The sequence below is a fragment of the Colletes gigas genome, unplaced genomic scaffold (genome assembly GCF_013123115.1).
Source record: "Colletes gigas isolate AHSC1104 unplaced genomic scaffold, ASM1312311v1 Colletes_gigas_Sc00004, whole genome shotgun sequence".
Classification (NCBI taxonomy): domain Eukaryota; kingdom Metazoa; phylum Arthropoda; class Insecta; order Hymenoptera; family Colletidae; genus Colletes; species Colletes gigas.
The window spans coordinates 10,407,262-10,435,181 of NW_025106633.1; the positions used below are offsets into that span (position 1 = coordinate 10,407,262).

The 27,920-nt window shown below is 31.5% G+C and overlaps 7 protein-coding genes across 10 annotated transcripts; 3 read left to right on the top strand and 4 right to left on the bottom strand.

The window, feature by feature from the left end:
- Window positions 1–624: 624 nt before the first annotated feature.
- On the bottom strand, window positions 625–2,750 carry LOC122394806 (high mobility group protein I-like). Of its 2 annotated transcripts, none has more exons than XM_043391944.1 (3): window positions 2,470–2,750; window positions 957–1,199; window positions 625–753 (listed from the first exon to the last, which is right to left on the bottom strand). In XM_043391944.1, the coding sequence occupies exons 2-3, from the start codon at window positions 1,179–1,181 to the stop codon at window positions 625–627; spliced, it is 354 nt and encodes a 117-aa protein (XP_043247879.1). In that variant the 5' UTR covers window positions 1,182–1,199; window positions 2,470–2,750. The 2 variants fall into 2 exon arrangements, with proteins under 2 accessions (XP_043247879.1, XP_043247881.1); XM_043391946.1 differs by lacking the exon at window positions 2,470–2,750 and adding an exon at window positions 1,622–1,707.
- A 1,670-nt stretch (window positions 2,751–4,420) lies between these two features.
- LOC122394796 (U1 small nuclear ribonucleoprotein A) lies at window positions 4,421–5,642 on the bottom strand. The gene is made up of 3 exons (XM_043391931.1): window positions 5,562–5,642; window positions 5,149–5,390; window positions 4,421–5,068 (listed from the first exon to the last, which is right to left on the bottom strand). Coding segments are annotated over exons 1-3 (702 nt in total). The 5' UTR covers window positions 5,563–5,642; the 3' UTR covers window positions 4,421–4,609.
- A 501-nt stretch (window positions 5,643–6,143) lies between these two features.
- On the top strand, window positions 6,144–6,906 carry LOC122394800 (swi5-dependent recombination DNA repair protein 1 homolog). Its single transcript, XM_043391938.1, has 3 exons — window positions 6,144–6,350; window positions 6,443–6,647; window positions 6,718–6,906. Exons 1-3 carry the CDS (start codon window positions 6,220–6,222, stop codon window positions 6,904–6,906), a joined length of 525 nt encoding a protein of 174 aa, XP_043247873.1. The 5' UTR covers window positions 6,144–6,219.
- A 108-nt stretch (window positions 6,907–7,014) lies between these two features.
- Window positions 7,015–7,791, bottom strand: LOC122394804 (28S ribosomal protein S18c, mitochondrial-like). The gene is made up of 3 exons (XM_043391942.1): window positions 7,575–7,791; window positions 7,224–7,431; window positions 7,015–7,156 (listed from the first exon to the last, which is right to left on the bottom strand). Exons 1-3 carry the CDS (start codon window positions 7,713–7,715, stop codon window positions 7,065–7,067), a joined length of 441 nt encoding a protein of 146 aa, XP_043247877.1. The 5' UTR covers window positions 7,716–7,791; the 3' UTR covers window positions 7,015–7,064.
- Window positions 7,792–10,832: 3,041 nt separating this feature from the next.
- On the top strand, window positions 10,833–12,558 carry LOC122405200 (protein asteroid-like). Its single transcript, XM_043409747.1, has 5 exons — window positions 10,833–10,836; window positions 10,946–11,103; window positions 11,180–11,662; window positions 11,756–11,929; window positions 11,986–12,558. The coding sequence occupies exons 1-5, from the start codon at window positions 10,833–10,835 to the stop codon at window positions 12,064–12,066; spliced, it is 900 nt and encodes a 299-aa protein (XP_043265682.1). The 3' UTR covers window positions 12,067–12,558.
- Window positions 12,559–17,268: 4,710 nt separating this feature from the next.
- Window positions 17,269–23,662, top strand: LOC122405202 (KAT8 regulatory NSL complex subunit 3). The gene is made up of 8 exons (XM_043409749.1): window positions 17,269–17,318; window positions 18,016–18,396; window positions 18,472–19,057; window positions 19,135–19,416; window positions 19,489–20,169; window positions 20,256–20,619; window positions 20,697–20,888; window positions 22,539–23,662. The coding sequence occupies exons 2-8, from the start codon at window positions 18,137–18,139 to the stop codon at window positions 23,660–23,662; spliced, it is 3,489 nt and encodes a 1,162-aa protein (XP_043265684.1). The 5' UTR covers window positions 17,269–17,318; window positions 18,016–18,136.
- A 611-nt stretch (window positions 23,663–24,273) lies between these two features.
- LOC122405232 (nucleolar complex protein 3 homolog) lies at window positions 24,274–27,892 on the bottom strand. Of its 3 annotated transcripts, XM_043409815.1 has the most exons (11): window positions 27,755–27,892; window positions 27,298–27,566; window positions 26,958–27,219; window positions 26,596–26,887; window positions 26,178–26,512; window positions 25,727–26,097; window positions 25,490–25,654; window positions 25,064–25,421; window positions 24,858–24,955; window positions 24,557–24,795; window positions 24,462–24,478 (listed from the first exon to the last, which is right to left on the bottom strand). In XM_043409815.1, exons 1-10 carry the CDS (start codon window positions 27,758–27,760, stop codon window positions 24,576–24,578), a joined length of 2,376 nt encoding a protein of 791 aa, XP_043265750.1. In that variant the 5' UTR covers window positions 27,761–27,892; the 3' UTR covers window positions 24,462–24,478; window positions 24,557–24,575. The 3 variants fall into 3 exon arrangements, with proteins under 3 accessions (XP_043265749.1, XP_043265750.1, XP_043265751.1); XM_043409814.1 differs by having other exon boundaries at window positions 24,274–24,795; XM_043409816.1 differs by lacking the exon at window positions 24,462–24,478 and having other exon boundaries at window positions 24,542–24,736.
- Between the last annotated feature and the right edge of the window lie 28 nt (window positions 27,893–27,920).

Here is a 27,920-nt window from a genome sequence, read left to right on the forward strand (position 1 = left end):
TCCATATGAAAATTGTAAATAAATTCGCCTAACTCTTAATACTTTTACAATTCGACTTATTATACCTCAGGGAACATTAATTTTTGTCCTTTAGAAGGAATTAATCACTGTGGCTACCAATAAGAACTCATGTCCAAAAGGAAAAGTGGTCTTTGTTAGAAGTGTCGAAGCTGGTTACTTTTTACTTTACAGGGCAAAAATTAATGCTCTTTGGAATACACCTATACTATCATTCGGCGTAAATCCGGATCGTGTAACATAATTTATGAGATCTGAATTTTCAAGTTTCTTTCATTAAAATATTTATACATTTAGTTTCGATACTTAAAATATAATAATTATAAAAACACGAAGTAAATACTAGAAAGGAGCGTATTACATATTCTTAATGCAAGTTTTATGTGCATTTCATTCATTTTTCACAGATATAAGTCATTACAAATTACGTTTTTTTTAATAATTTCATTCGAACTTGAGCAGTTTTAAAAATAACGTTACCGCTTTACTATTTCAAACTGCAGATTATTATATAAAAAGCGAACTTAAAAACTTTAAATTTATCAATTTTTAAAAATCTTTCAAAGAATCAGTGTGATACATTGAAATTATTTCTTTATATTTAATTTAATTCTCTTCTTCCTCCTCTTCCTCCTCCTCTTGTTCATCTTCTTCTTCACCAGTACTTTCTGGTTTTTCTTCTTTCTTTTTTGGTCTACCACGGCCACGTCCTGAAGAAGTTCCTTTAGGAGATTGCTGAAAATTAATTCATATTATATAATTACTACATAATTGTTCACATTTTACAAATTTGGTAATACGAGCAACAAAAATCGCTCTTTATACAACTTGTTTTCTTTCTGAAAATAAGTCTCATCGATATAACAGTTTATAAGAGTTCTTTTAATAGTTTGTTTAAGCGATAATTAAGAAAACTAAAAAAATTAATTAATACACACCTTCTTTTTGTGAGAACCTTTTGGCCGGCCTCTACCCTTTTTAACAGGTACAGGTGATCCTTCATCTTCGTTATCAGACTTTGCAGCACGTAGTGCATTATTTTTGTCTAAAGTAGGTCTCCCTCGTTTTTTAGGTTCTTTGACAGCATTTTTATCTCCTTTCGACGGCCTACCTCGTTTCTTTTTTTGCTCTTCAACGATGGGCGATGAATTATCATCTGACATTTTTTATCCTCTTTATCACTGCACAATTACAATTTTAGTATAATATAAATACTTATGTAAAGATACAAGACAGTTTATAATTTATGTTTAGTGAATACAAAAAGGCACTAAACAAGCACACTGAAATAATTCTTTCGCTATCTAAGTTTAAGATTGAATGAAAAAAGTATTCGACGAATGTAAAATCATCGATATATTAGGGTACAATTTCACGAATTGTTTTCAAGTAATTGTATATAAAACTTATGAAAGATGAAGATAAATTATCTCTCGTTATAAAATTAATCATATTAAAACAACTGCTCATGTATAATCAAAGATACTTATTCTTTTTAAACATAAATGCAGAAATCTTTATTTGCAATATAAAAGAACAAGTATAACAAAAACAAAGATAACATGATTACAATATTTTGAAGTTATATGGATAATATACATACCCAGAAAGAGAATACAGAAAATATATATTTATTGATCTTTAAATCAACTCGTAAAAATTAGTTAATTCCAATTTTCAAATGTATTTTTACAATAAAAAAAATAACACGTATAGTTTATAGCAAATTCATACAAAAGTAAAATTATAAAATAAAAATTTCACTACACAAAGAACAATTTACGCGCCTCGAAAATGCGTTTGTATTGAATATCGTTAAACAGCAGTTTCATGACTGGTTGTCTAATTGTTACAATTCTGCCACAATAATTATGCACAATTATTTATAACGAGCGATTCATTAATACGTATGTATGAAAACAAAATGCTACTAGTTTTTACCAAACAGCGAAATTATATGAAGTATTCTTATTAATTTACCCCAACCGTTTACAGCAATAAGAGAGTGCTTTCTAAAATTTCCGCGCCCGCCATTTTCAAAAGTATTATCCATACCATACATTATTCGTATTTCTGTACGAATAAGTACAAATAAAAATAAACGATTATGTCAAGTTATTAACACGTTTAGCGTTCATTTGCAATAAAAAAGACTAATAATATAAGAGAATTACTATTAAACTTAAATGTAAAAGCATCACTTGGTTGAAAGGGACGCCATGATCGACAAATCATGGCAACGCCAGAATCGTGGTAGCGTCCATCAACGATCTCACGTTGTACATATAAGTAAATGAATAAGTATGCTGTAAGTAATAATCGGTTTAAATTGAAAGTACCACCAAAAAATTATTGAAAAACTAATCTGCAAGTTGTTCGATCTTTCATCCCCATGAATACTCATTGAATGTATATTATTTACAGCAGCGAAAGACGTTGATAGCTACTCACCTCAAATTTCTCGTGTGTATGGAGACAAAGCAACCGTTCGGCCGGCGCGCGCGTCGTGGCGTGAGAAAACCGGGCTATATTTCTAACCCGTATAGTATATTAAAACACTCCGAATTTCCTTGTGTACTGCTTATACAGAAACTATCCAGGCTTCCTCTTTTTAATGTTCCTTTTAATACTACCGTCTACATCCACTGCACGAAGCTGCAACTCGAACAGAATTTACTGTACGAACAGGGAGGCACGACTGATCTGGAACAGACGATGCACTGTAGTAGACCGATCGCTTGCTGCCCTAAGAAGCCGAGCAAACCCCCACTCCACATACAACCCGCTAACTGTTCCCGCCAGAAAGTCATGATATTATTTAGAATTATAATCGTTTGAAAAATCTTAAGAAATCTGCGATAAAGCGAAGCTTCCAAAAATTTGGATTACGAGTAAAATATTTTAAAAGAATTCTTAATAATAATTTAATATTCATGAGAGTCGAGGCATTGGTAATTTGGCGGGAAAGCAACTAAGTAACGGGCAAATGTTAGTGGGCAATTTTCTTTTCAGTTTTACTCTTAACGAGAATAACTAAAATAAATTTCATATAAAATGAAAATAAAATATATGTTGAAAGAGTGGTACACTGGTAAGAAACATTTGTTTCGTTTTTCTATATGTATATCTGTATGATATTTACAATTTTTCATATATGTTAAATTCCAAAATTCTAATCGGAAAACACAGTGAGATTGTAGCAAGATGAATTTAATGATTTAATCAATTTCCTCTATTCAAGATGTCGGCAGTATAAATCGACATTGTTAATGGTGCTATATATAGAAAATATAAAAATAATTTGATTTCACCTCGTTTTATAATATACAAGTTTGATCGGAACACTGAATATGAATAATTAGGTATTTAAATAAGGATCAATTATTTTAACGTTTAAAAACAAATGCCGTAAGGTTTCAAGTAATTTTATTAATTGATCGAACAAACCGATGGTTTAATGTTATAAAAAGATTAGCAACTAAATATTAACTCCTTATAATGTTATCTATTGATTAAATTTCACTTGTTGTAATTTGTATTGTTCTTTTCACGACCTGTTATGCAAATAATAAACCTTCTTGAAACTTATTCAGATAGTAAAATAAAAAAAAAAAAACGTTTCTTAAACATATAATTCTATCTTCCCTTCTCATTATACTTTGTTCTTTTATAAATTAAAACTTGTTTTTGTTACTCTTCTCCAAAACAAAACTAAAACTGTATCTAATTGGAAACTTGATCGCGACTATACATCGTGTAATTTTACATTAATAATGTATTTCAAAGATAATCGCCGGGGGAAGTAGTCGAATTACTTCAAGTACATTTCTCATTCAAAAATTATAATCACTAAATTAAACATAAAATACTGACCAGGAACGATTTACGACTGTTTTATTACAATAACTGTTAATGATTAAATCTTTTGTTTATGACAGCTAATAAAATAAAATTTTTGCATAATAGCTTAGAACTCGATCATTTTACCTTCCTTAATTAAAAAAAATTGAGGTTTTATAAAGTTAACTGGTTTACTGTTTCCTAGCGATATAAATGTAATTATACGTACAATTTTCATACGTATAATTTAATGAGCAATTTGCAATATTTTTCAAAATTATATTAATTTAACGGAAAAGCAAAATTATAGTTCTGTGAATACTTGTAAAAAGTTTGATTATAAATGAACGAATAAATATATTATTCTATAGTGTTTCTTTGAAATTTGTATAAATTATTATGTAAATTTGAATTTTATATAAAAAATTGTTGCACTTTTTTAATCTAATCATTATAAAACTAAGTAAAAAATAGTTCCATATAAATTATGCATTTTTGAAAAATGTTATATCTTTTAATCTCTATTTACAGTGTGAAATGTAATATGTATGTATACATTACATAAAATTTTGTACATGTATCGTTCTTGAATCTTTATAGTATATCTTTGAGTTACGTTCGTAAATCTGCATTCAAGAAGTCTTTTAATACCCTTGATTGTGTTTGCATAAATTTCTAGATAGATTTATTACAACACATGTTTTTTTATCATTCTCTCGATAACATTTCCATACAAACTATATTATATATTTTATTTTTTTGCAAAAGATATTTTCATCGCATGAGAAGGTGTAATTTTAAAACCTTGAAGAGCATCTTTCGCAGCTCCAGATTGAACTTCATTTTCGAATTCTACAAACGCGATATCATGCCTATTTGGTACCAAACGTACTTCCTTGAAACCAGGAAACTGGTTGAAGAGCATAGACAACATCATTTCACTAGTCTCATCTGGTAAGTTTGTAAGGAATAAAATTTGATTTGGTGGTTGTTCGGGTACAGCGGTATTGACTAAGCCTGGATGTTGCGGCACACCAGCATGATAACCAATCTGTTGGGAATGTTTAGCTTGTTCTTTAGCTCTCTTTTTGGCACGTTTAGCTTCTTCGTCTGCTGCAGGAACAACACGTTTCGGTTTTTTAGGTCGTTCCGCATAAGTGCCTTTTATTTTTGCAATTATATCACTGTCAGACTTTGCATATTGTATCCTCTAAAATTAAGATAATTACAAACATTATATTTTCATCTATTCATAAATTAAAATCACATTTACATGAGATTGACGCTTACCATTGGTTTGTCATAAAATGGAAAACCTTGCATCGATCTCAAAGCATTTGTAGCACTAGCAATTTCCTTGAAAATAACAAATGCTTGTCCACGCATTTTTAATGTTTTTAATGCTACAATATCCAATATTTGACCAAATTGAGAAAAAATTGCATACAAGGACTTCTTTAATTCATCCTTCTTTATTTTTTCATTCAAATTATTAATATAGATTGTATTATTTGGTCTAATATCCATCGTCACTAGAAACAGAAACGTAAATTCTTTTAAAAAATATTTTAATGGTTGAAAATACTAAATCTTTAATATTGACAAATTAGTAGAGCAATCACAACTACATAAAATTGGTAAAATATACTAGAAATAGAATAAAAGAATTGAATATATAATATTTGTACGATAAATAACAATACTTTTTGTGTACTGTAACAATTATGGTCAGTCGGCGTCAGTAGCTCTTAGAGGTTAAGGCCAGTTAAAGCACACTGATGGACAACACGAGTCACCAAAAATGTAGAGTGGAAACTTTACATTAAAAACCTTAGAAGATTTTATTTACAATTAATTATATTCTGGAATTTGAATTTTTTAATAAAAGAACTTGAACAATTTCTGAACATGTATGAATAATTGCGAAATTCTTTTGCTATTATTACAACTTTAATATACCCAATTAGATATTAGCAGTACATATGCATTGATTATTGAACGTACTATATGTATTAAGTCGTACGGTGTTTACCGTTTACGAGAAATTACGTTATTTGTATAAAAAAATGTAATATAGATGTACGGTGGATAGAATATTCCGATATTTAATGTGTCATAAAATATATAGACAATTAAAAATATTGTCATACACTGACTTTTATAATATTAATTTAAATTTAAACATCAAACTATTTTTATCGAATTAGATATAAATATATGTAACATCATTTTTAATTATTTCAAATTTTCTCTATGTATTTTTATTACAGCATCAAAATTGAATGTTGCATATAAGATTTTTATAAATAATTGTCAATATATCAAGGAAATGTGTGTTATCTCTGTATTATTTTCAAAAATATGAGTGCTAAGCCGTTTAAAAATAGTAAGGGTGTAAATAAACCGTTTCGTTCTCCATTTAGTACCCCTCGAAAGAACAGTACAGAAAATAATGTAAATAATACAGCATTAGCTAGCCATGGAACACCATTGTAAGTACATATAAAACAATATTGTGTTTAAAATTTCATTCCATGAAATATATGTTTTTTATTGATTTTTGTTATCTCTATTATAAAAATAGAAGAGTTTCTATATCAAAGAGATTGCTTTTTCAAACACCTCCTACAAAAAAACTTCGTTTAAGCGAAGAAAAGTGTGAAAACCAAACGGATGTTGAACAACATACAGAATTATGTCAGGATCATTTAGAATCATTGAAAAAGCAAATACAAGGAAAACAAGAGTTAATTAACAAATTAAAAACAATATTGCTGTACAAGAAAAAGGTAAACATGGAAATTATACATTACTTATAAAGTACATTGTTATTATTGGATGAAATACTTATACTCGTAGAACAAAGCTGAAGATTTAGAAACTGCCATTAAAAAATGGATAGATGCTTGCCAAAATGCCCTTAAAGATTATCAAAATGATTTGCAAGAAAGGAATGGGCAGTCTGTGAGCATGGCTGAAATTTTATCCACATTTGGTATAAAACCAGATACAGTAAATTTTCTCATTACAGATGATACATTCCATTAACAAATTGTTTTCGCATACCAAAGAGAAATAAATACTTTTGAATACAAACTACAATATTACATTTATTTATTACATATTTACATTTTATTTTAAATAAAATCTTCAAGCGGGTACGATACAATGAAATTTATAATGCTTTGACATCTTACATTCTATATTTAATGTGGATGTGGTTTGAATGGAAAATATGGATCAAACAATTTAGGATCATAGACATATTTAGGATCTTTTGTCATATAGCCCATTAAACCTAAAACAAAGAAAATTGATAATAACAAATTATAAAGAAACATTGAAATTAACTTGTAAAAACAAACCTGCATTTTGTGCTTTCACTATTTCTTGTTCCACCCTCTTTTGTTTATGATCGCATAATCCAGTTATATGTTTTCCATAAATTCTACCTGTGTAACGACTTTGAAATTGTGACAATAAACGTACATTTTTAAAATCTGGTTCTATCTTGAATTTACATAAAATACATAGTTTTGGCTCTCTCTTAAACGGATTTTCGGAAATCGTTGGCTATGAAAGAATTAAACACTTTCAGTTAAATTAATTTCTAACAACGATCGAACAAGAAAAAAAATTGTTCTTAATTTATTAGAAAAGAAAATATTTTCTGTTCAAAAACATTTAGTATATTAGTATTTACAATAAAATATTACCAAATCTTTATCAGGTGTCACATTCGCTGTTTCCTCGTTAGAAGTAAATGCCTTGGTACTTTGTACTCGGCGATATAGAAATGTTGGAATTCTATTTGGAACATTTCTTAAAGTTTGTGCCAAAACAAACGTAAAAGTCATTTCGTACTATTGAAAACGTGTGTACTTGGGTAGTATCAGTGATGCCAGAAAAGCACCGTCGCGTGCACACTTAACATGCCGGATACGCGTAAGTACGTGAGCTCGTGGAGTTTCGAAAAGACGACAAAGGCAAACTGACGCATGCCCTCTTTCTCGATTCTCCGAAGCTGCCCGAAGTAATTTCGGACCGCTTCGTGGGAGTCGAGAGAGAAAGGCTCACATTTGCCTTCTCGCTCCCACACAACTGAAATCCGACCTCCCGTCAACGGCATACGATTTGGCTTCTCGACTGCCCAGGCATTTTTCCTTTCCGACCTATGTAGGCGCACATAAGCAAAGTACCCATAATGAAAAAAAAATTTTGTAAAATTTATTTTACGGAAATACACGTTTTAAGACCTCCTGATCATATTTTAATTATTGAAAAAAAAGAAATTTTTTTTTATTCCCATGTATGAGCACACATATGTATATTATTAATACGATTTTTGAAAATAAATAAAGTAAAACTTATCTCATTGAAATTTTTTGTAGAAGTTGAGCTGATGAATACCTAGAAAAAAGTATTAGACAACATTTAATTTTGATTTCGATTAAAAATCAAATTTATATTGTTTTAAATTCGCAGCCATTAGCTCGGTGTTACCCATAATGAAGAAGTTGTTCTTCAAAGGTAACACCGATTACCAGGTCTCACCACGAGGAGGTTGCTGCGAGTGGAGACCCAAAGTGAGACCGATGGAACAAAGTTCGATCGACCTTCCTTTTTACACACTTAGAAACTAGATTACGCAAAAAAAAAGATGCCAAGTAATTACTTTTCTAAAACAAAGGAGGAAGCTAAATTGTGGGAGACGCGACACGACGAAACGCGACACAATACTGCACAGTGCAGTAGGAACATGAGGTGCGACACGTACCGAATAGCGGGTCAAAAGGGGCAGCTCGTTGCCTCTCAGCGAGTCCAATTGAAGGGGAGGAGAATCGACGCACCAGACACGGGTTCTCCATTTCTCCCACGCATCCTGCTGGGAGCCCACGGGACCCAACTCGGGATGGCTGACAAAGGAGAGAGATCCTGAATCCGGGCTACCGCAGACAGGAACAGGTCCCCTCTACGGCCGATGACTCTTTCCCTAGAATTGTCTCACCAGAGGACGGCAACCGACCCTTCGAACCATCTAAACGGCCGATCACTTGCTTTCTACATTAAAGCAGCGGTGACCGGAGAAACGAGACTGGAAAAGAAGCTATTAATTATTTCATCACTTGGCAATCTACGCAGTAAATAAAATAATATACAATGTAAATTGAAAATTAACGTCGTAGGTGGAATTGAGAATTAATGTGAATTAATAAAATATAGGAAACATCGGAAAAACAAGGAAAAGAAGGAAAAAGAAAAATTCGACGTTAATTTTTACATTCGCGCCGCGCCTTAAAATTAATCGGCTTACATTTAAATCCCGGCCGATGAATCCGACGTCATCTATTGATCTCCTCCTCCTCCTAGAAATTGATCTGGTAAAAAACTGAAATAAAAATTAGTAGTTATGTGTACATGTAGACAAATAATAAAACCTAAATAACAAATTAGTTTGAAATAAGGAATTGGAACAATCCAACGAAGTAAATTAACGAAACGAATCATTCGAAAAAAAAGAAACCAACGATGTGTACTTTGAATTATAGATTAATTTTGAAAATTAAAAAACCAACGAAGCGCAAGACGAATAACAAAATAAATCGTAAAAGAACAAACCAACGATGAAAGCGAGACGAAGATAGAATAGAATAAATTGAAAAATATCAACCCAACGATGTAACGAATATAGATAAAACTAGATGAACGAAGAACCCAAATATGAAAATACCTATATACATAAAAATGCAGAAAAACACAATATTTTCATTAGTTATATTAATATTAATTGTATCTATACCAAAACCAAAGGGTGATCCTTCCTTCCTGGTCAGCATCGCAGAAGATATCTGAAACAGAAAACAAAAACGCGTGACAGTACCCCCGGCGGTTCCAGGAGTACTGAAAATAGTTGCCCAGCTGTGTCCACTTTTATGCAGTCAAGCCAAAGTATCAACGAGCCAATCAGCAGCCAGTCCGCTGGGGGCGACCATCGTCCGTCCTCCTTGAAACGTTATAAGAGCCCCCTGAGGCCCTCGCGCGGGAGTTATCTCCCAACCACCAAGCAAGACGGACCGCATCGAGATGAAGAATTTAATTGAAGATTTACATTCGATCAAAATCGAAGATGGCGGCCAAGAAGATGTTTCACGAGCAGCGGCCAAGGGACAAAACCGGTCTTTTTAAAGACCAAGAAAATCTCATTTGTGGGAACAACTTATGCAATGAACTGAACAACTTTTATATTTAACAACTCAGAGACACTTTACATCTCTGTTTTGTAACAACTTTTATATTTAACAATTCAGAGACACTTTACATCACTGTTTTGTAACAACTTTTATATTTAACAACTCAGAGACACTTTACATCTCTGTTTTGTAACAACTTTTATATTTAACAATTCAGAGACACTTTACATCTCTGTTTTGTAACAACTTTTATATTTAACAATTCAGAGACACTTTACATCACTGTTTTGTAACAACTTTTATATTTAACAACTCAGAGACACTTTACATCTCTGTTTTGTAACAACTTTTATATTTAACAACTCAGAGACACTTTACATCTCTGTTATGGAACAAGTTATGCAATAAAACTGAACATGGTATATTTGCCTATATGTATAGGAAGGAAATTCGTCGTTAGTATTGTCGCCCGTCAATGCACTTCATTATGCAAGATCAGTATACTATCTAATTTTATTTTTTATTATACCGGTTTGTAATATCGTAAAGATCAATGCAAAAACATTATGCACAGCTCTTGTATTTCTTTGATTTATCCAAGTAGTCAAAGTATAATATTTAACAAACTTTTGATTCAAATAAAATAACGAATGACAAAAAATTTGAGTACCTGTTACATGTAACCTATGTATAAATGCATAACTAATATTGATATACGCATAACGAACTTAGTTTGTGATATGAAACATTAAGAAAAGTGTAAATTAATAAATAGGTTTCAAAATGGGTATTCCGGGTTTAACAACTTCCATAAACAATCGTTCAGATCGTTATTTGGAATAGTTCGAGCTACGTGATACGTATTTAGTTATTTAGCTGTCGAATATATAATTCGTACAAGTGCAATTGTGTTTTTGGCGGTGATTACGATAAATACGCTCAACGAGTATCGGATTTTTTTTACGATTTGTTAAAGTGCAATGTAGTACCATTAGTTTTGATCGATGGCGGTTGCGAGGATAAGAAACTGCAAACAGTTATATCTAGAACTAAAGTAAAGATTCGTACAGCATCATCTTTTTCTCCGATCTGTCAACAGAAAATGAAATTTTTGTCCTTTACATATTTAGGAAGTTTTCAAAGATGTTACGAGAAAGAAGAATGTTCGTCATGTGCAATGCTTATTCGAAGCTGATAATGCTATAGCTACTGTAGCAAGGGTATTGAATTGTCCTGTATTGAGTTATGATTCAGATTTTTATGTGTTTGGGACATTGTACATACCATTTGATACATTGGACAATTACACGGTGAAAAGTTCAACTGGAAATGGTTACACGAAACGTTGTAAAATTTATAAAGTTGAACACTTATTAAATTCTTCTAGAGGTCTAAGTCAATCTACACCGCCATTAGCTGCAATATTACTAGGCAATGATTATGTAAAACGTGGTACATTTAGAAACTTCTTTCGTTATTTAAAGTTACGACGAATAAGAAGAAAAAGGTATAGTAATCGACAGTATTGTATAGAAGCAACTTTACAATGGTTGAGCAGGTTTTACACCTTGGACAGAGTAGTCATTGGAATACCATGTAGATCACCTAAAACCGTAAGACAAAATATATTAAGCATAATAGAAATCAATATAAATGGCTATACAAATGCATCTGCAGAAATACTTGTTCCATTGGGGTTTTTACAGGAATATGCAGCTCGTGCCACAACACATTCCATAAACAGAATTTTTAAATTTGATGGGGATGTTAATAGTCTAATGTACATAGAAGAAACTGATAAAAATGGAGACTTTGAATCATCCGAAGAAGAAGAAGAAGAGGAAGAAAACGAAGTTGAAATATTAGACATGCTTAAAGGGGTCAGAATCTGCTACCAATAATGCACTACTAGCTAATGTACCTAATTTGTTTGTAGATGAATTTCTTATGGGCAATTATCCTGCATATTTTATGGACTTGTTGGTTCGACGTTTATATATTTGTCCTGTACAAATAGAGGATTATTCCTATCCATTGAGCAATGTAATAAGTTTAAAAATTATTAGAGTTATATATGCATTTCTGTAATCAGGAATGAATAGAAGGAGAGGTTTCATGAAATACATGATGAGAGACTGTAATAAAAAGCTTAAATGTTACGAACTAGAAGGCACCGACACTAAATTTTCTTCCCCATTACTGTCCCTATCTAATCTTAGAGAAGTACCATTAACGAGTCCAGGATTAAAAAATAATGTACAAACATGCGTCATTGATTTTTCATTACCATTTGAATTTAAATTCAAGTTATATAGACACAAATATATAAGCAAAGCCCATATTGAATGAAAAATTGATACGTAAATACACGTTTCAAGACCCTCTGATCATGTTTGACTTAAAACAATACTTTGTAAATAAATCGTTTGAATATAGTTTATCGAGTAAGACCTTCGAAATTATTTTCAAACGATTTATTTTCTAATTGTTCTACTATTTCAAATAATAATTTTTTGATCTTATAGCAAAGAACGTTTACTTAATATCAATTCAATAAATTCAATTTGTATTTGTATATTTTTCGCCTATATAGGCAAAAATATACCATGTTCAGTTTTATTACACAAGTTGTTCCAAAACAGAGATGTAAAAAGTCTCCGAGTTGTTAAATAGAAAAGTTGTTCCAAAACAGAGATGTAAAAAGTCTCCGAGTTGTTAAATAGAAAAGTTGTTCAGTTTAGTGGTTCCCACAAATGAGATTTTCTTGGTCTTTAAAAAGACCGGTTTGTCCTTTGGCCGCTGCTCGTGAACCATCATCTTTGGCCATCTTCGATTTTGATTGAATGGAAATCTTCAATTAAATTCTTCATCTCGATACGGTCCGTCTTGCTTGGTGGTTGGGAGATAACTCGCCGATGAACGCCTCAGGGGGCTCTTATATCCTAGGAGCACGGACCCTGACCAGTGACCGAGCGACATCTGTGCAATTTTGATACATGAATTGTTAACGAATTGTCCCCCAACATAAAATTAAAGAATCATTATTTCGATAATGAAATACTTATAGGTCTATATAAAGCATTTCTACATATTCTCCGTCGAAACACGCGTTGTTTGTAACTTGAAACATTAAGATCCTTCAATCCGTTCAGAAGTTATAATGTTTTAACCATACGCATGAAATTTCGAGCGAACATTTCTGAATCTTTAAAACATTATAATTTTTGAACGGATTGAAGGATCTTAATGTTTCAAGTTGCAAACAACGCGTATTTTGATAGAGAATATGTAGAAATTGAATATTGAACAACTCAGAGACTGAACATCTCTGTTATGGAACAACTTTTATATTTAACAATTCACAGACACTTTACATCTCTGTTTTGTAACCACATTTATATTTAACAATTCACAGACACTTTACATCTCTGTTTTGTAACCACTTTTATATTTAACAACTCAGAGACACTTTACATCGCTGTTTTGTAACCACTTTTATATTTAACAATTCACAGACACTTTACATCTCTGTTATGGCACAAGTTATGCAATAAAACTGAACATGGTATACATATTTGCCTATATGTATAGGAAGGAAATTCGTCGTTAGTATTGTCGCCCGTCAATGCACTTAATTATGCAAGATCAGTATACTATCTAATTTTATTTAATCAAAACTAATGGTACTACATTGCACTTTATCGAATCGTAAAAAAAATCCGATACTCGTTGAGCGTATTTATCGTAATCACCGCCAAAAACACAATTGCACTTGTACGAATTATATATTCGACAGCTAAATAACTAAATACGTATCACGTAGCTCGAACTATTCCAAATAACGATCTGAACGATTGTTTATGGAAGTTGTTAAACCCGGAATACCCATTTTGAAACCTATTTATTAATTTACACTTTTCTTAATGTTTCATATCACAAACTAAGTTCGTTATGCGTATATCAATATTAGTTATGCATTTATACATAGGTTACATGTAACAGGTACTCAAATTTTTTGTCATTCGTTATTTTATTTGAATCAAAAGTTTGTTAAATATTATACTTTGACTACTTGGATAAATCAAAGAAATACAAGAGCTGTGCATAATGTTTTTGCATTGATCTTTACGATATTACAAACCGGTATAATAAAAAATAAAATTAGATAGTATACTGATCTTGCATAATGAAGTGCATTGACGGGCGACAATACTAACGACGAATTTCCTTCCTATACATATAGGCAAATATACCATGTTCAGTTTTATTGCATAACTTGTTCCATAACAGAGATGTAAAGTGTCTCTGAGTTGTTAAATATAAAAGTTGTTACAAAACAGAGATGTAAAGTGTCTCTGAGTTGTTAAATATAAAAGTTGTTACAAAACAGTGATGTAAAGTGTCTCTGAATTGTTAAATATAAAAGTTGTTACAAAACAGAGATGTAAAGTGTCTCTGAATTGTTAAATATAAAAGTTGTTACAAAACAGAGATGTAAAGTGTCTCTGAGTTGTTAAATATAAAAGTTGTTACAAAACAGTGATGTAAAGTGTCTCTGAATTGTTAAATATAAAAGTTGTTACAAAACAGAGATGTAAAGTGTCTCTGAGTTGTTAAATATAAAAGTTGTTCAGTTCATTGCATAAGTTGTTCCCACAAATGAGATTTTCTTGGTCTTTAAAAAGACCGGTTTTGTCCCTTGGCCGCTGCTCGTGAAACATCTTCTTGGCCGCCATCTTCGATTTTGATCGAATGTAAATCTTCAATTAAATTCTTCATCTCGATGCGGTCCGTCTTGCTTGGTGGTTGGGAGATAACTCCCGCGCGAGGGCCTCAGGGGGCTCTTATAACGTTTCAAGGAGGACGGACGATGGTCGCCCCCAGCGGACTGGCTGCTGATTGGCTCGTTGATACTTTGGCTTGACTGCATAAAAGTGGACACAGCTGGGCAACTATTTTCAGTACTCCTGGAACCGCCGGGGGTACTGTCACGCGTTTTTGTTTTCTGTTTCAGATATCTTCTGCGATGCTGACCAGGAAGGAAGGATCACCCTTTGGTTTTGGTATAGATACAATTAATATTAATATAACTAATGAAAATATTGTGTTTTTCTGCATTTTTATGTATATAGGTATTTTCATATTTGGGTTCTTCGTTCATCTAGTTTTATCTATATTCGTTACATCGTTGGGTTGATATTTTTCAATTTATTCTATTCTATCTTCGTCTCGCTTTCATCGTTGGTTTGTTCTTTTACGATTTATTTTGTTATTCGTCTTGCGCTTCGTTGGTTTTTTAATTTTCAAAATTAATCTATAATTCAAAGTACACATCGTTGGTTTCTTTTTTTTCGAATGATTCGTTTCGTTAATTTACTTCGTTGGATTGTTCCAATTCCTTATTTCAAACTAATTTGTTATTTAGGTTTTATTATTTGTCTACATGTACACATAACTACTAATTTTTATTTCAGTTTTTTACCAGATCAATTTCTAGGAGGAGGAGGAGATCAATAGATGACGTCGGATTCATCGGCCGGGATTTAAATGTAAGCCGATTAATTTTAAGGCGCGGCGCGAATGTAAAAATTAACGTCGAATTTTTCTTTTTCCTTCTTTTCCTTGTTTTTCCGATGTTTCCTATATTTTATTAATTCACATTAATTCTCAATTCCACCTACGACGTTAATTTTCAATTTACATTGTATATTATTTTATTTACTGCGTAGATTGCCAAGTGATGAAATAATTAATAGCTTCTTTTCCAGTCTCGTTTCTCCGGTCACCGCTGCTTTAATGTAGAAAGCAAGTGATCGGCCGTTTAGATGGTTCGAAGGGTCGGTTGCCGTCCTCTGGTGAGACAATTCTAGGGAAAGAGTCATCGGCCGTAGAGGGGACCTGTTCCTGTCTGCGGTAGCCCGGATTCAGGATCTCTCTCCTTTGTCAGCCATCCCGAGTTGGGTCCCGTGGGCTCCCAGCAGGATGCGTGGGAGAAATGGAGAACCCGTGTCTGGTGCGTCGATTCTCCTCCCCTTCAATTGGACTCGCTGAGAGGCAACGAGCTGCCCCTTTTGACCCGCTATTCGGTACGTGTCGCACCTCATGTTCCTACTGCACTGTGCAGTATTGTGTCGCGTTTCGTCGTGTCGCGTCTCCCACAATTTAGCTTCCTCCTTTGTTTTAGAAAAGTAATTACTTGGCATCTTTTTTTTTGCGTAATCTAGTTTCTAAGTGTGTAAAAAGGAAGGTCGATCGAACTTTGTTCCATCGGTCTCACTTTGGGTCTCCACTCGCAGCAACCTCCTCGTGGTGAGACCTGGTAATCGGTGTTACCTTTGAAGAACAACTTCTTCATTATGGGTAACACCGAGCTAATGGCTGCGAATTTAAAACAATATAAATTTGATTTTTAATCGAAATCAAAATTAAATGTTGTCTAATACTTTTTTCTAGGTATTCATCAGCTCAACTTCTACAAAAAATTTCAATGAGATAAGTTTTACTTTATTTATTTTCAAAAATCGTATTAATAATATACATATGTGTGCTCATACATGGGAATAAAAAAAAATTTCTTTTTTTTCAATAATTAAAATATGATCAGGAGGTCTTAAAACGTGTATTTCCGTAAAATAAATTTTACAAAATTTTTTTTTCATTATGGGTACTTTGCTTATGTGCGCCTACATAGGTCGGAAAGGAAAAATGCCTGGGCAGTCGAGAAGCCAAATCGTATGCCGTTGACGGGAGGTCGGATTTCAGTTGTGTGGGAGCGAGAAGGCAAATGTGAGCCTTTCTCTCTCGACTCCCACGAAGCGGTCCGAAATTACTTCGGGCAGCTTCGGAGAATCGAGAAAGAGGGCATGCGTCAGTTTGCCTTTGTCGTCTTTTCGAAACTCCACGAGCTCACGTACATACGCGTAACTGGCATGCGCGCGTGTGCACCCGGCGGTGCTTTTCTAGCATCTCTGCTGGGTAGTATTAAAATCCCAGTGTACTCTATAGAGGCGGAACTCTTATTGAAATTTATATTCGTGTTCCCAAAGTTTGATATTAAAGTCGTCGTCATATCATTTCGTTTTATTTTCGCAACACAACCAAGAAGCTTATTGGAAGGGAGAAGACACTAGTGACACTACGCTACGTTTAGCGGAGCGAGCCGCTAAACTCTAAACTTTAGTATACTGTCACAGAATTACATGTTACTCTGTGGTACTGTATTCTCCTTTAACGGCAAGAATTAATAAATACGTTTATGTACCTAGTCACGTACGTTTTTATTAACTTTATTCCTTTTCGTTTCATGCATTGTATTACGTTACGTATTAGTTAAGTTGACCGATAATATTTATTTTACGTTAATTATGTAGTTATTTTGAAGTCAGTGTATCGTACTATAGGTATCCATATATGTAGGTACTTACAGTATACTTTACAGATGTTTTGTTGATACCTTCTTTTTATTCTAGATTACATTAAATTGTTTTTCTTTGTTTGAATCAGGGATTTCATTATTACGAATAATTAATACTTTGATGCTACAACAAACAGTTTTCAATCCAACACATAATAAAGGTTAGTTTTATCATATAAATAAGTATTTAATATAAACAATGTAATGTAGATAGACCTAAGAAAACATTTATGTATGTGCTTATGAATTTTATCTATAACCATTTGTGATGGAATTGATTTGCCGATGCTTGTGACCAAACCATCTGTAGTAATTCAAAAAGAGCCATATCTTGAAATCAAGAGACACGGTATAGTTTGTACCAAAAAGTCATTTCTATACAAATTTTATCTAAATATATCTGTTTGCAAGGTAGTGCACGTTTACTACATGATAAAGTATATTCAAACAACAAAGTCGTTGGACACGCATACCGCATCATTCCAGCATAAGGAATCGATATAGTAATATTACAATAATTGTTAATTATATAATATTCTGATCTTTTTGCAGGTGTAATTTGAGAAACAAAATAATGGTCATAGAAGGAAATGTTTAAACAATTGCAATAATGGTTATTATATCAATTAATTCCACTTATGGATGTCTTTTGAATTAATAGTTTTAAATAATAATGTTGACATCAACATCAACATCTACGATACCTTCTACATCTATTAGCGGCTGTAGAATACCAAGTCCGATCGGTGATACATTTGATGATAATCCGAATAGATTAACAACATACTTGCATCAAATTGCTGGCTGCTATGAAATGGAAGTTGATGTGATTACAAAAGATCATTGTTACGCTCGACCATGGAACTGGAAACCAGAAAATGTTTACGTAAAGCCAATAAAAAAGTTATTTTTTTCAAAAAAAAATTTACCAACGTAAGGAAAAGAGATTATAAAATCTTGAACATATTTATTAAGTATATAAGTATATTGTAACTTTTAATGTTTCAGGGAGAAACCTGTCCAAGTTGAAGAAATTGACATAGAAGAAGATTACAGCGAATCGTTAATACCGCCGGTAGATTTAACAAGACCGCGACATCAAATGGACGAGCTTCAACGGTTAGCAAATTTTGCTCGACCAGATGAAAATGCAGATTGGGAAGAACGTCTCGACAAAATTTTGTGGTCGCCTGTTCAAAATCGACTATTTACCAAAGCTCTTAAAATATTAAACTCGGAAAGACTGGCAAGATTAGCGAAAGTAAATAATCCAATAGAACCAGTTTTTCGACGAACGTCGATCGACACGGCCACGAGACGTTTTCGAGAAACTTTGGCATCGGCTGGTTGGGATTGGAGACTTGCTCAATGGTTGCACAGCTTGTTGTTCGATCATCTTCCTCAAGAATATCTTGGAATTTATCTTGATATATTGCAAAGTCTAAGACTTAAAATTCCTCAACTCATCGACAAGATGATCGCTGTGCAGCCAAATATTAATGCAAAAACGGGTTCTATAACGTGGGAAACCCTTGGATCGCTTCTCAAACGAACGTGGGATCCGATTACTCCAAGTTTAAATAGCAATAGACTTGTAATTATATTTTACCATGGGCCATTATAATTTATCGGTTTTCAAATTCCTAAATATAATTGTTATCCTTGTTGTAGAAAAAATTACCGGGAAATCCAATTTTAGTAATAGCTCCTTCTGGAGTTGGATCTAACATTTCTTCTCGACAACACAAGTGGATTTCACAATTGGGAGCTTTAGGAATGGTTGTTACCGTTCACACGCATTTAGGTTTGGCAGCCAATAGAATGACAATGATGGTGTGCATCGATCAACTAGTTCAAGCTACAAGAACAAAGATACAAGATATCAGAAGCGATTGTCCTGGCCGACCAATAATACTTGTTGGTTTTAATACCGGTGCTGCACTTGCATGTCAGGTATATATTTTTCATCTTGAAATGTTTTACGCGTTACATGGCATTTTTAATATTATACGTTATTGTTTGCAGGTAGCACAAATAGAACACGTGACTGCAGTTATTTGTCTTGGCTTTCCTTTTTCCACGGTCGAGGGAAAAAGAGGTACACCCGACGATACGTTAATGGATATTCGGTGTCCAGTTATGTTCGTCATAGGACAAAACGCTACGCTTGTAAGACAAAATGATTTGGAAGATCTTAGGGAAAAAATGTTAGTTGAAACGGGTTTAGTAGTAGTTGGAACTGCGGACGATCATTTAAGGATATCCACGGCAAAAAAAATATCGGAGGGTATTACGCAAAGTATGGTCGATAGATACATTTTGGATGAAATTGGAGACTTTGTAGGCAGTATTCTTTTACAACCGCATCCGCTACCATTACGATCAACATTATTATCGAATTATGAAAATAAAAACAACAGAAAAGAACCTCGGAAACGAAGGAATTCAACTAGTAGCTCTGTTGAAAGTGAACCAAATTCGCCGACTTTAAAAAAATCTCGACCAAATACACCAATTTCTTCAGCAGTATCCATCGGACAAAATATGCCATCGACTACAATATCGAAAGTAGGATCGTCAAACTTAATTGCAGTGAGTGGAACGCATACGAGCCATACGCAAACTGTAAAACGCAAACCTCGAATTGTTAACAATCAGAAAGCACATTTTGTAGAGCATTTAATAACGTCTAGGCTTTCTGGAGAGGTAAATAGTCGATACAGTAATAGCCTGAAATATTTTTATTTTCCTATTAAGGTAATTAAATGTAATAACGTACACTTTTATTTTAGCAAACTTCAAATTCGGATAATAGTGGTATAACATTAAATATTGGTTCATTAGCAAGTTTAGCGCCTATTGGTCCAATACGTTTAGCACCGGCATCGTCGGGTCAATCTATGTCTACTACAATTAAAAGTACTCCGAAATCTTCAGTGTCGTCAACTAAAGTGCCTAAAATTATACCAACAAATGTCCAGCTGCAGAATGTTTCGAAAATGAAAGCAATAGTTTCTTCGAGCAAAGGATTTTCGAAAGTAATATCAAACAATTACAGGCATTTTAATATACCTGACAAAAATGGTGATGCAAAACTGGTCAACGTTTTAACAACATCGGGAAACCAAATTAGAGTTAATACTCCAACCACTACAGGTACAACCAATGTAACTAGTATTTCTCTTCTAATCATTCCTATTTTACTTGACACATTTTTTAATTCTTCTGTATAGCAATACATAGTAAATGTATGGTTGGTACACCGAATGGAAATTTATCGACCATCTTACAAAATGGGAAAAATTCTCTTACGCTCGCCACTAGTTCATCGCCTGCACGTGTATCATCAGCTTCTAGTATCCTATTGACACCAAACAATTCTGTGGCAACTAGTATAACACCAACTACATCTACGATATCAAAAGGTAGAATATTATTATCTGCTCAGATACTAAGTAATTTACATACATCGTAATATCTTTTAGTTTTTTATCAAATGTACACAGAACTTATCAATATAAAATTATGATATATTTAGTCTACGAAAGAATTATAAAATACAAATTTATTGTTTGTAAAAAGTATTTTTGGCTAGTAAAGTTTTGTATAATGTAAAACAAATTTTTATCTACTTAAAATTATATTTTTTTTTAAAGAAGAATATTTTAATTCTAAATTTGATAACAAATTTTGTACATATGTATATACAATTTATGCAACTGTGACATGTATATTTGAAATATATTTCATACAACCTGTATAATACGCATAAAAGATTATAACGAATTTATCTTAAAACAATCACAATCTAAAAATAGGAATTAGAAAAGAAACATAATAAGAAAGCACAAAATATGAATAATAAAATAAATTCCCGTCATACCTACTACTTTCAGTATTCGTTTATGTAACTTTTCAATTTCTTTTGTATTAATTCCTTAATTGTAGGCGCAACATTAGAGATTTATGTATAAATCGGAGTTTTTACCTGGCATATTCCTTTTGGTTGATTTACTAATTTTTCAAAATTACTTTAGTCTTTTAAAATAATTTTGAGCATATACTCTTCTATAACTTATTATCTTAATTTGGAAACATTGTATAAATTTATATGGCATCATGCAGATTATGTCTGTTTATGAACAAGTTAAGCATTTGCATGCATGAACACCATTGATATAGGAGTACGACAATAATTTTTTTTTTCGCTATCATGTGTGTAAATTGTAGATTAAAACTTTTAATTTCTTTATATCAAATGTGTCTCTGTAGAACAACTAAATTAATTAAATAAATCGAATAGATCGTATTTATTTCTAGTCTTACCACTTTCCCTATTATTATTATTATTAGTGCATTTATGTTCTTGCATTGGACTTTTGTATATGTAGAACAAAATATTCCTTATAAATTATTCTTGCTATTTAAAAATACTAAAGGGATTATATATATATCTGTTTAGCATGTACTGTGACAAACAAATCTCCAAAATATAGCATGTATTTGTATTATTTTACAGTTAATATAAGTTTATATATTCAAAAATATCTAAAGTAATATGTTGTAAATATTTAGTAATATCTTTTATTTTGTATTAAATAAATATTTTTTCATGTAATTTGAATTTATTTGTATCCTGACCCCAGTCCTATTCAACATTAACAGTGTGTGCAAAATACTGTAACGAATTAGAGGCACAACATTTTTTATGTAATATTCTTTCTGTTATATCATATTGCATTATGTTGTAAAACTGTTCGGTAAAGCTTTCTATACATGTTACTATTGTATTATGATTTAGTTACATCATTTATAGTAATTTGATGACACATGTATATATATATTATATATATATATATGTAATGAAAGTTAGTGGAAAGATTAATCAAAGAGATGTCAACTCTTCTATTGTACGTCTAACAATTTTTTGCATGATTTACGATATAGCAGTAATTGTTTTCCTGTAATTTTTGAAAATATATTTAAATCCTTGAATGGTGTTTATATTAAGCCACTAAATTACCTCTTAGCTTATATTCTAAAAACTTGTTGAAACATACATATGTATTTTATAGTGACGGACAACATGGCAACAACCAGTAATTCTTCGCATGTGATGCTCAGTTCTACACATTCATTGGATACGTTCAAGATGTCACAATTACCTCGACAAGTAACAACATGTAATAACAACGATAACTCTCATAATACATCATGCGGGAATATAATTATGGTTGAAAGTTCTATTAATGCTAAACCCGCTTGTTCATCGGTAATAGTACCGTTAAATAGCCATAATTCCGGGACTATCTTACCACTGTCTAATAAACTCAAAACTACTCATAAATCTATGAAAACAATGCCAAAAATTACAGTCAATGCATCTAGTTTACAAAGAATTCACAAAGCGAAGCCTCAGACAGTACAGAAGAATTGTCTTGCAAATAATATCGACGATGACTTAGGAAACATATTAGACATACCGATAATTTTTGCAAAGGATGATGATAATTTAAATTCTATCGAAAAGAATCCACCTTTGTCGCACGTAGCCGTACCTATGGATATGCATGAGAAAGGTACATCTAAACTGAATAGCAACACTAAAGTTGTTCTCATAAGCAACAAGCAAGACAAGCTACAGCAAACAACTAATAAATTTGTAACACCTTCTACTCAAACTATCATATGCCCTAACGTAACTGTACAAAACCTAAATCACGTAATATTGCAGACAAGACCTCAAAATCCTACCATATCCAAAACGAAAAGTACAATACCTATACAAACCCGTGCAAACCAACCTACTATCAAATATACTAAAATAATTCTTGCAAAAAGAAATTCTCAACCATCTCATCAAACTGATAAAAACGAGTCGGTTATTGTTACAAAGACAGTTGACAAAGTTAATACATCTAAACTCTTGAGTCTTGACAAAAATGAACACAAATATGCACAAATCGCATCAAAGCAATTAATAAAGAACGATGATAAGTTTAGAGACGAATTGTTGGAAATAGAAGATGCTATAAAAATGAATATTATAGAACGTAAATATATACCTATGCAAAGAATTGATCTAACATCATCAACAAATCGTGATAATGTAGAACAAATTTCGACTGAAACAAAATTAAATGTAAATGAAGAGACTAATTCACAACCTACCAGAGTTGATGATGTAATGACTTTATAAATGTAATTATGTAAATGTAACTAATTAAATAGATTTAATAGTTAATAAATATATATGGTTCCTTATTGCAGTATAATTTAAATGAAAATGCGATTAGCATTATCTTAGTTTGTGTAAAAAAAAAATTATATATATATATATATATATATATATACAATAAATAACATTTTACAGAAATGTCTTGTAAACAAAGTTTTCAATCTGTAACTTTTTAATCAACTTCAGATTTCTCTTTGTAAAAAGATATAAAAAGTATTTTGTAATATCTATGTATATTAAAATGTTCTTTTTTCTTAATTATGAACAGTTGGTATGAAATAAAAGACAGTTTTAGGCTCTTTAAACAAATTTACAACGAATAATATGTAGACTGATATTTTCAATCAAGAATTAATGCTCTGTTAATACATGTTATTTATTGTAGACATATTTGAGTATGTTATAAAGTTCTAATAATTAAATAAAGATTATCCGAGGAAAACAGGGAATATTCAAAAACATTATACAAACCAAAAATAGAGTAAACAATTTTTATTATTGAAATTACAACACTTGAATGAAAAATATACTATTTGTTAGGCAACATTGTTTCTGTCACTGTATGTATTTAATCGTTTTCAGTCGATTTAAAATTCTATAAATTGTGATAATAGATACAAAACAATAGTTTATGAATATATGCATCACAATTATTATTGTTACTCACTTCATTGGCATGTCTTATAACTACAGTAAAATATTTTTTAATATACTTACTTTAGAACAGTATCTATTACGTGGCTAAATACGAGACATTTAGGGCCTGCACCTACTATGCTATTTAAATTAACAAAACAATTGTAAGAACTCTATTTGTAATTATTTACAAAATATGCACAGTTTGAAGTAACATACTGTTCATTTTATTCTTGTATTACATGCAACGTTGACTGTTATATGCTTTATAAAAATCTACGTATTCATTTGCGAATAATTCAATGTTATTTATAGTATTAACATAATCCTTGAATTTAGTACTTATAAAGCGATGAGTCGTTACTGTTCCCTTTACATTTCTCTTTTTGGGAACTGGAACTGATGGATTGAATACAACACCAGAAGGATCAAATTCAGCGTAAAGTTCTTCTGGAGTTCTGAAACAAATTAAATAACTTGCATTCTGTTACAAAATATCAATTCGCATATGTATACTTACAATTTTGCAATATCTGGAGGTAAACTACCTTCTCCAGTTGACGGCACTCCAGAAGCTATATTTTTCGCTATTTTTTGTACAATACGGTGATAATGTCGCTAATAAAAAAGAAAAGTATAATTAATTAATAGATCACATACGATGAAATTAAAAAAGTTCATGTGTATTTATAATATAAACTTTATGTAACTTATTTAAATACATACTTGCAAAGCTGCAAGTTCCCATAATGCTGAACAATGTGCATTGCAACATTCAGGCTCTTCTAATTCTGGTTGATAAAAACCATCTCCAGCACTATGGTCAGTATCTAGTAAAACATTCGCTGCTTTTCCAAGCTGCATACTTTGTTTTATTATACCTAGAATACTAATGGCAGCATTATGTTGCGATTGCATAGTCACAATAGCCATTCTTTTGATAAATGCTGTCAAGCGATTTTGCGTAATTCTTTTTCTTCTATGGATTAAAACTTGTACTAAAGTTTTTATAAGGATCTCTGTCTCTGGGTGGGTCTTACCACAGTGAATATTTAATAAATTTTTATATAAATGTACATAAAACCTGCAGAATATAATCGTACATTTAATTTAAATTTGGTTTCTTAAAGCATCATTTTCTTTAACACCAACCTGTAAGGATCAAGATTTAATGCAGAACCTTGACCCGATAATATGGTAAATACACATTGTATGCAATGTAATTGATTTCTCATACTTAAATTGCCTTCTTCCATTAATTTATCCAAGACAGTTACTAAATCTTGATAAAATTCCATGTTTATACAATGCGCAAACCTATAATTATTACGTGGAATTAGATATTGTATAATATAATGCATAATTAAATGTAGCAAAAAATTAGTATACTTTGCCAGACCCTCCAGACTAATAGATAAAATCCTACTATTAGGATTTTGTTTCAAAATTCTAAAGTAAATTGTAAACACTATACTTGTTATCTCAGTAAGCATTTTCTGTTTAGATTGTTTATTTTCTTCTGCTTTAGTTTCGAGCAATTCTTTTTCTACTTGCTCTAACTTCTTATTTTTTTTTCTTTCGCGTTTACTTAAAGCAAGAATTCTTTGTTTATGAGATACGAGTTTTTTTTGTTTAGTTTCTTCCACTTTTTCTTTGTCTAAATTCACATCCTTGATACGAAGAGACAAGAGTACAGATATAACTTCAGAGTGAACGGAATGAGCTTTTAATTTTATGTACTGATTTAGTCTACGTACTATCTGAAAATTTTAGCAATATTATAATAATAATACTTTTAGAATGCAAAACAAATAGAGTTATAAATCTTTTAATTTCTTACCGTAAGAGATAATTCCGCACGTTTATCTTCTTTGAATATTTGAGAAATGCATTTAGCTACACATTGTCTTATAAACTCATATTTATTATCCAAGAACGGTATAAGAAAATTTGCTATGTTAACAGAATAATTAAAGTAAGGATGTGTTGTTAAAAGATCGCACATGCAATTTAGTGCCAGTCTGCCTAATTCAATGTATTGTTCTTTTAATTGGCGTCTATCTCCCTTCTTCTTTCTTAAGACACTAGACATTTTCTCCAGTTTTTGTAAATACCGTTTATAGCTCCTTAATAATACAGCTTCATAATTTTGCAGTGCGAACGTTTCTTTTTTAACTGAAGAAACAAAAAATTTTTCACTTAAATATTATAATTTACAATATAAGTAACATTGATATATAAATATCATAGCCACGTACATCTTACACCTTCTTGTTGAATTTGAAGAATATGATAAGCTGGCAACAAATCTTTAAAAACTTCTAACAAAGATACAGTTGCTAGCTTTCTAACTGTAACATATACTTCTGGATCAGTTTCTTCCATTAGTTCTAAAAGTGCTTTAAAATTTTCAGATTTATTTTCAGGCGTTTCTAAAAGTGTACTAGAAAGTAATCCAATCTTTAAACGTTTAGACCTTAGCACTTCTTTACGGCATGCTAAGAATTCTATCATAGACACGGGTCTTTTATTTTCATCTTGATCTTCGGTCTAAAACACGTACGAATATGTGTAGCGTTTTAATAATCAATAATATTGCATCAAATTAATTGCATCTTACATATACATCCTTTTCTTCTTCCACTTTGGTGTCTTGTGTATCATCCTCTGTGTCAGATTCATTTTCATTATCTTCATTATTAGTCTCTTCGATTAACCTTCTTTCTATAACTCCATTTTGAGTTTTTGTAGGAAGTAACATACGAACCTTTTTTATACCTCTATCCTTAATCATTTTTGACACATCATTTTCATATACTTCTTCTAACGTTGCTTCATTTTTTCTTTTTTGGTTGTTATCATTTTTCTTACCGTTGACTGTTCTAAATTATACATAGCTTATAATAATTGTAATTCAAAATATTCTGATAATTAATCACGATAAATATGATTGTACATACTCGTTTAAACGTATTTGCTGCAACAAATTATAGGATTTATTGGAAATAGCATCTCTAAGAAAGTCCAAATCATCTTTCTCAACCATGTTCATAAGATCTTCGCCATGATCACTTTCTTCTTCTTCTTCGATCGCTTCCGGATGCGAAGGTACTGTTTTTTGAACTTGTTTTTTTGCTGGTTTATGTCGTCTCGTTTTAAGTTTCCCTTGCTTCATAAGTTTAGTTTTCTTTTGATTATTTCTTTTAATCAAACTTATTTTCAGTTTTTTCTGTTTCATTAAAAATAGAAAAAATGCATAAAAAGCATACTGTTTTAATAATTTGAGTTAATAATAACTTAAAAGCAACGTTAACGATACAAAAAATTAGTTATATTGGTTTACATATGTATATAAATAAAAAGACTAGGTTACCATTTTGATTACTGATTTTAAATAATAAAATTATTCTTACTTACCGCCATTATTTTGAAGTTTTAATTATCTTAAAACAAAGCTCTTATTTGTTATAATAATTAAACAACTATTTTTACAAAAATTAAGATTATTTATTGTCACGGTACAAGGTTGTGTTGCTAATTCTGTACACACGTGTCGTATATCATATATCTATATATACATAAG

What these genes read in the sequence shown, in the direction of transcription:
- LOC122394806 (XM_043391944.1), bottom strand. Translation starts at nt 1,181, where the DNA reads ATGTCAGATGATAATTCATCGCCCATCGTTGAAGAGCAAAAAAAGAAA. An exon ending in AAGGTTCTCACAAAAAGAAG is followed by an intron (nt 754 to 956) that starts GTGTGTATTAAT and finishes ATTAATTTTCAG; the next exon opens with CAATCTCCTAAAGGAACTTC.
- LOC122394796 (XM_043391931.1), bottom strand. An exon ending in CATTTTATGACAAACCAATG is followed by an intron (nt 5,069 to 5,148) that starts GTAAGCGTCAAT and finishes TCTTAATTTTAG; the next exon opens with AGGATACAATATGCAAAGTC.
- LOC122394800 (XM_043391938.1), top strand. Translation starts at nt 6,220, where the DNA reads ATGAGTGCTAAGCCGTTTAAAAATAGTAAGGGTGTAAATAAACCGTTT. An exon ending in GCTAGCCATGGAACACCATT is followed by an intron (nt 6,351 to 6,442) that starts GTAAGTACATAT and finishes TTATAAAAATAG; the next exon opens with AAGAGTTTCTATATCAAAGA. An exon ending in TATTGCTGTACAAGAAAAAG is followed by an intron (nt 6,648 to 6,717) that starts GTAAACATGGAA and finishes TTATACTCGTAG; the next exon opens with AACAAAGCTGAAGATTTAGA.
- LOC122394804 (XM_043391942.1), bottom strand. Translation starts at nt 7,715, where the DNA reads ATGACTTTTACGTTTGTTTTGGCACAAACTTTAAGAAATGTTCCAAAT. An exon ending in TGACACCTGATAAAGATTTG is followed by an intron (nt 7,432 to 7,574) that starts GTAATATTTTAT and finishes ATTCTTTCATAG; the next exon opens with CCAACGATTTCCGAAAATCC. An exon ending in AGTGAAAGCACAAAATGCAG is followed by an intron (nt 7,157 to 7,223) that starts GTTTGTTTTTAC and finishes TCTTTGTTTTAG; the next exon opens with GTTTAATGGGCTATATGACA.
- LOC122405200 (XM_043409747.1), top strand. An exon ending in CAGTTATATCTAGAACTAAA is followed by an intron (nt 11,104 to 11,179) that starts GTAAAGATTCGT and finishes TTACATATTTAG; the next exon opens with GAAGTTTTCAAAGATGTTAC. An exon ending in CATGTAGATCACCTAAAACC is followed by an intron (nt 11,663 to 11,755) that starts GTAAGACAAAAT and finishes GGGTTTTTACAG; the next exon opens with GAATATGCAGCTCGTGCCAC.
- LOC122405202 (XM_043409749.1), top strand. Translation starts at nt 18,137, where the DNA reads ATGTTGACATCAACATCAACATCTACGATACCTTCTACATCTATTAGC. An exon ending in TAATACTCCAACCACTACAG is followed by an intron (nt 20,620 to 20,696) that starts GTACAACCAATG and finishes TCTTCTGTATAG; the next exon opens with CAATACATAGTAAATGTATG. An exon ending in TACATCTACGATATCAAAAG is followed by an intron (nt 20,889 to 22,538) that starts GTAGAATATTAT and finishes TGTATTTTATAG; the next exon opens with TGACGGACAACATGGCAACA.
- LOC122405232 (XM_043409814.1), bottom strand. An exon ending in GTGCGGAATTATCTCTTACG is followed by an intron (nt 26,098 to 26,177) that starts GTAAGAAATTAA and finishes TAAAATTTTCAG; the next exon opens with ATAGTACGTAGACTAAATCA. An exon ending in GGGAACTTGCAGCTTTGCAA is followed by an intron (nt 24,956 to 25,063) that starts GTATGTATTTAA and finishes CTTTTTTATTAG; the next exon opens with CGACATTATCACCGTATTGT.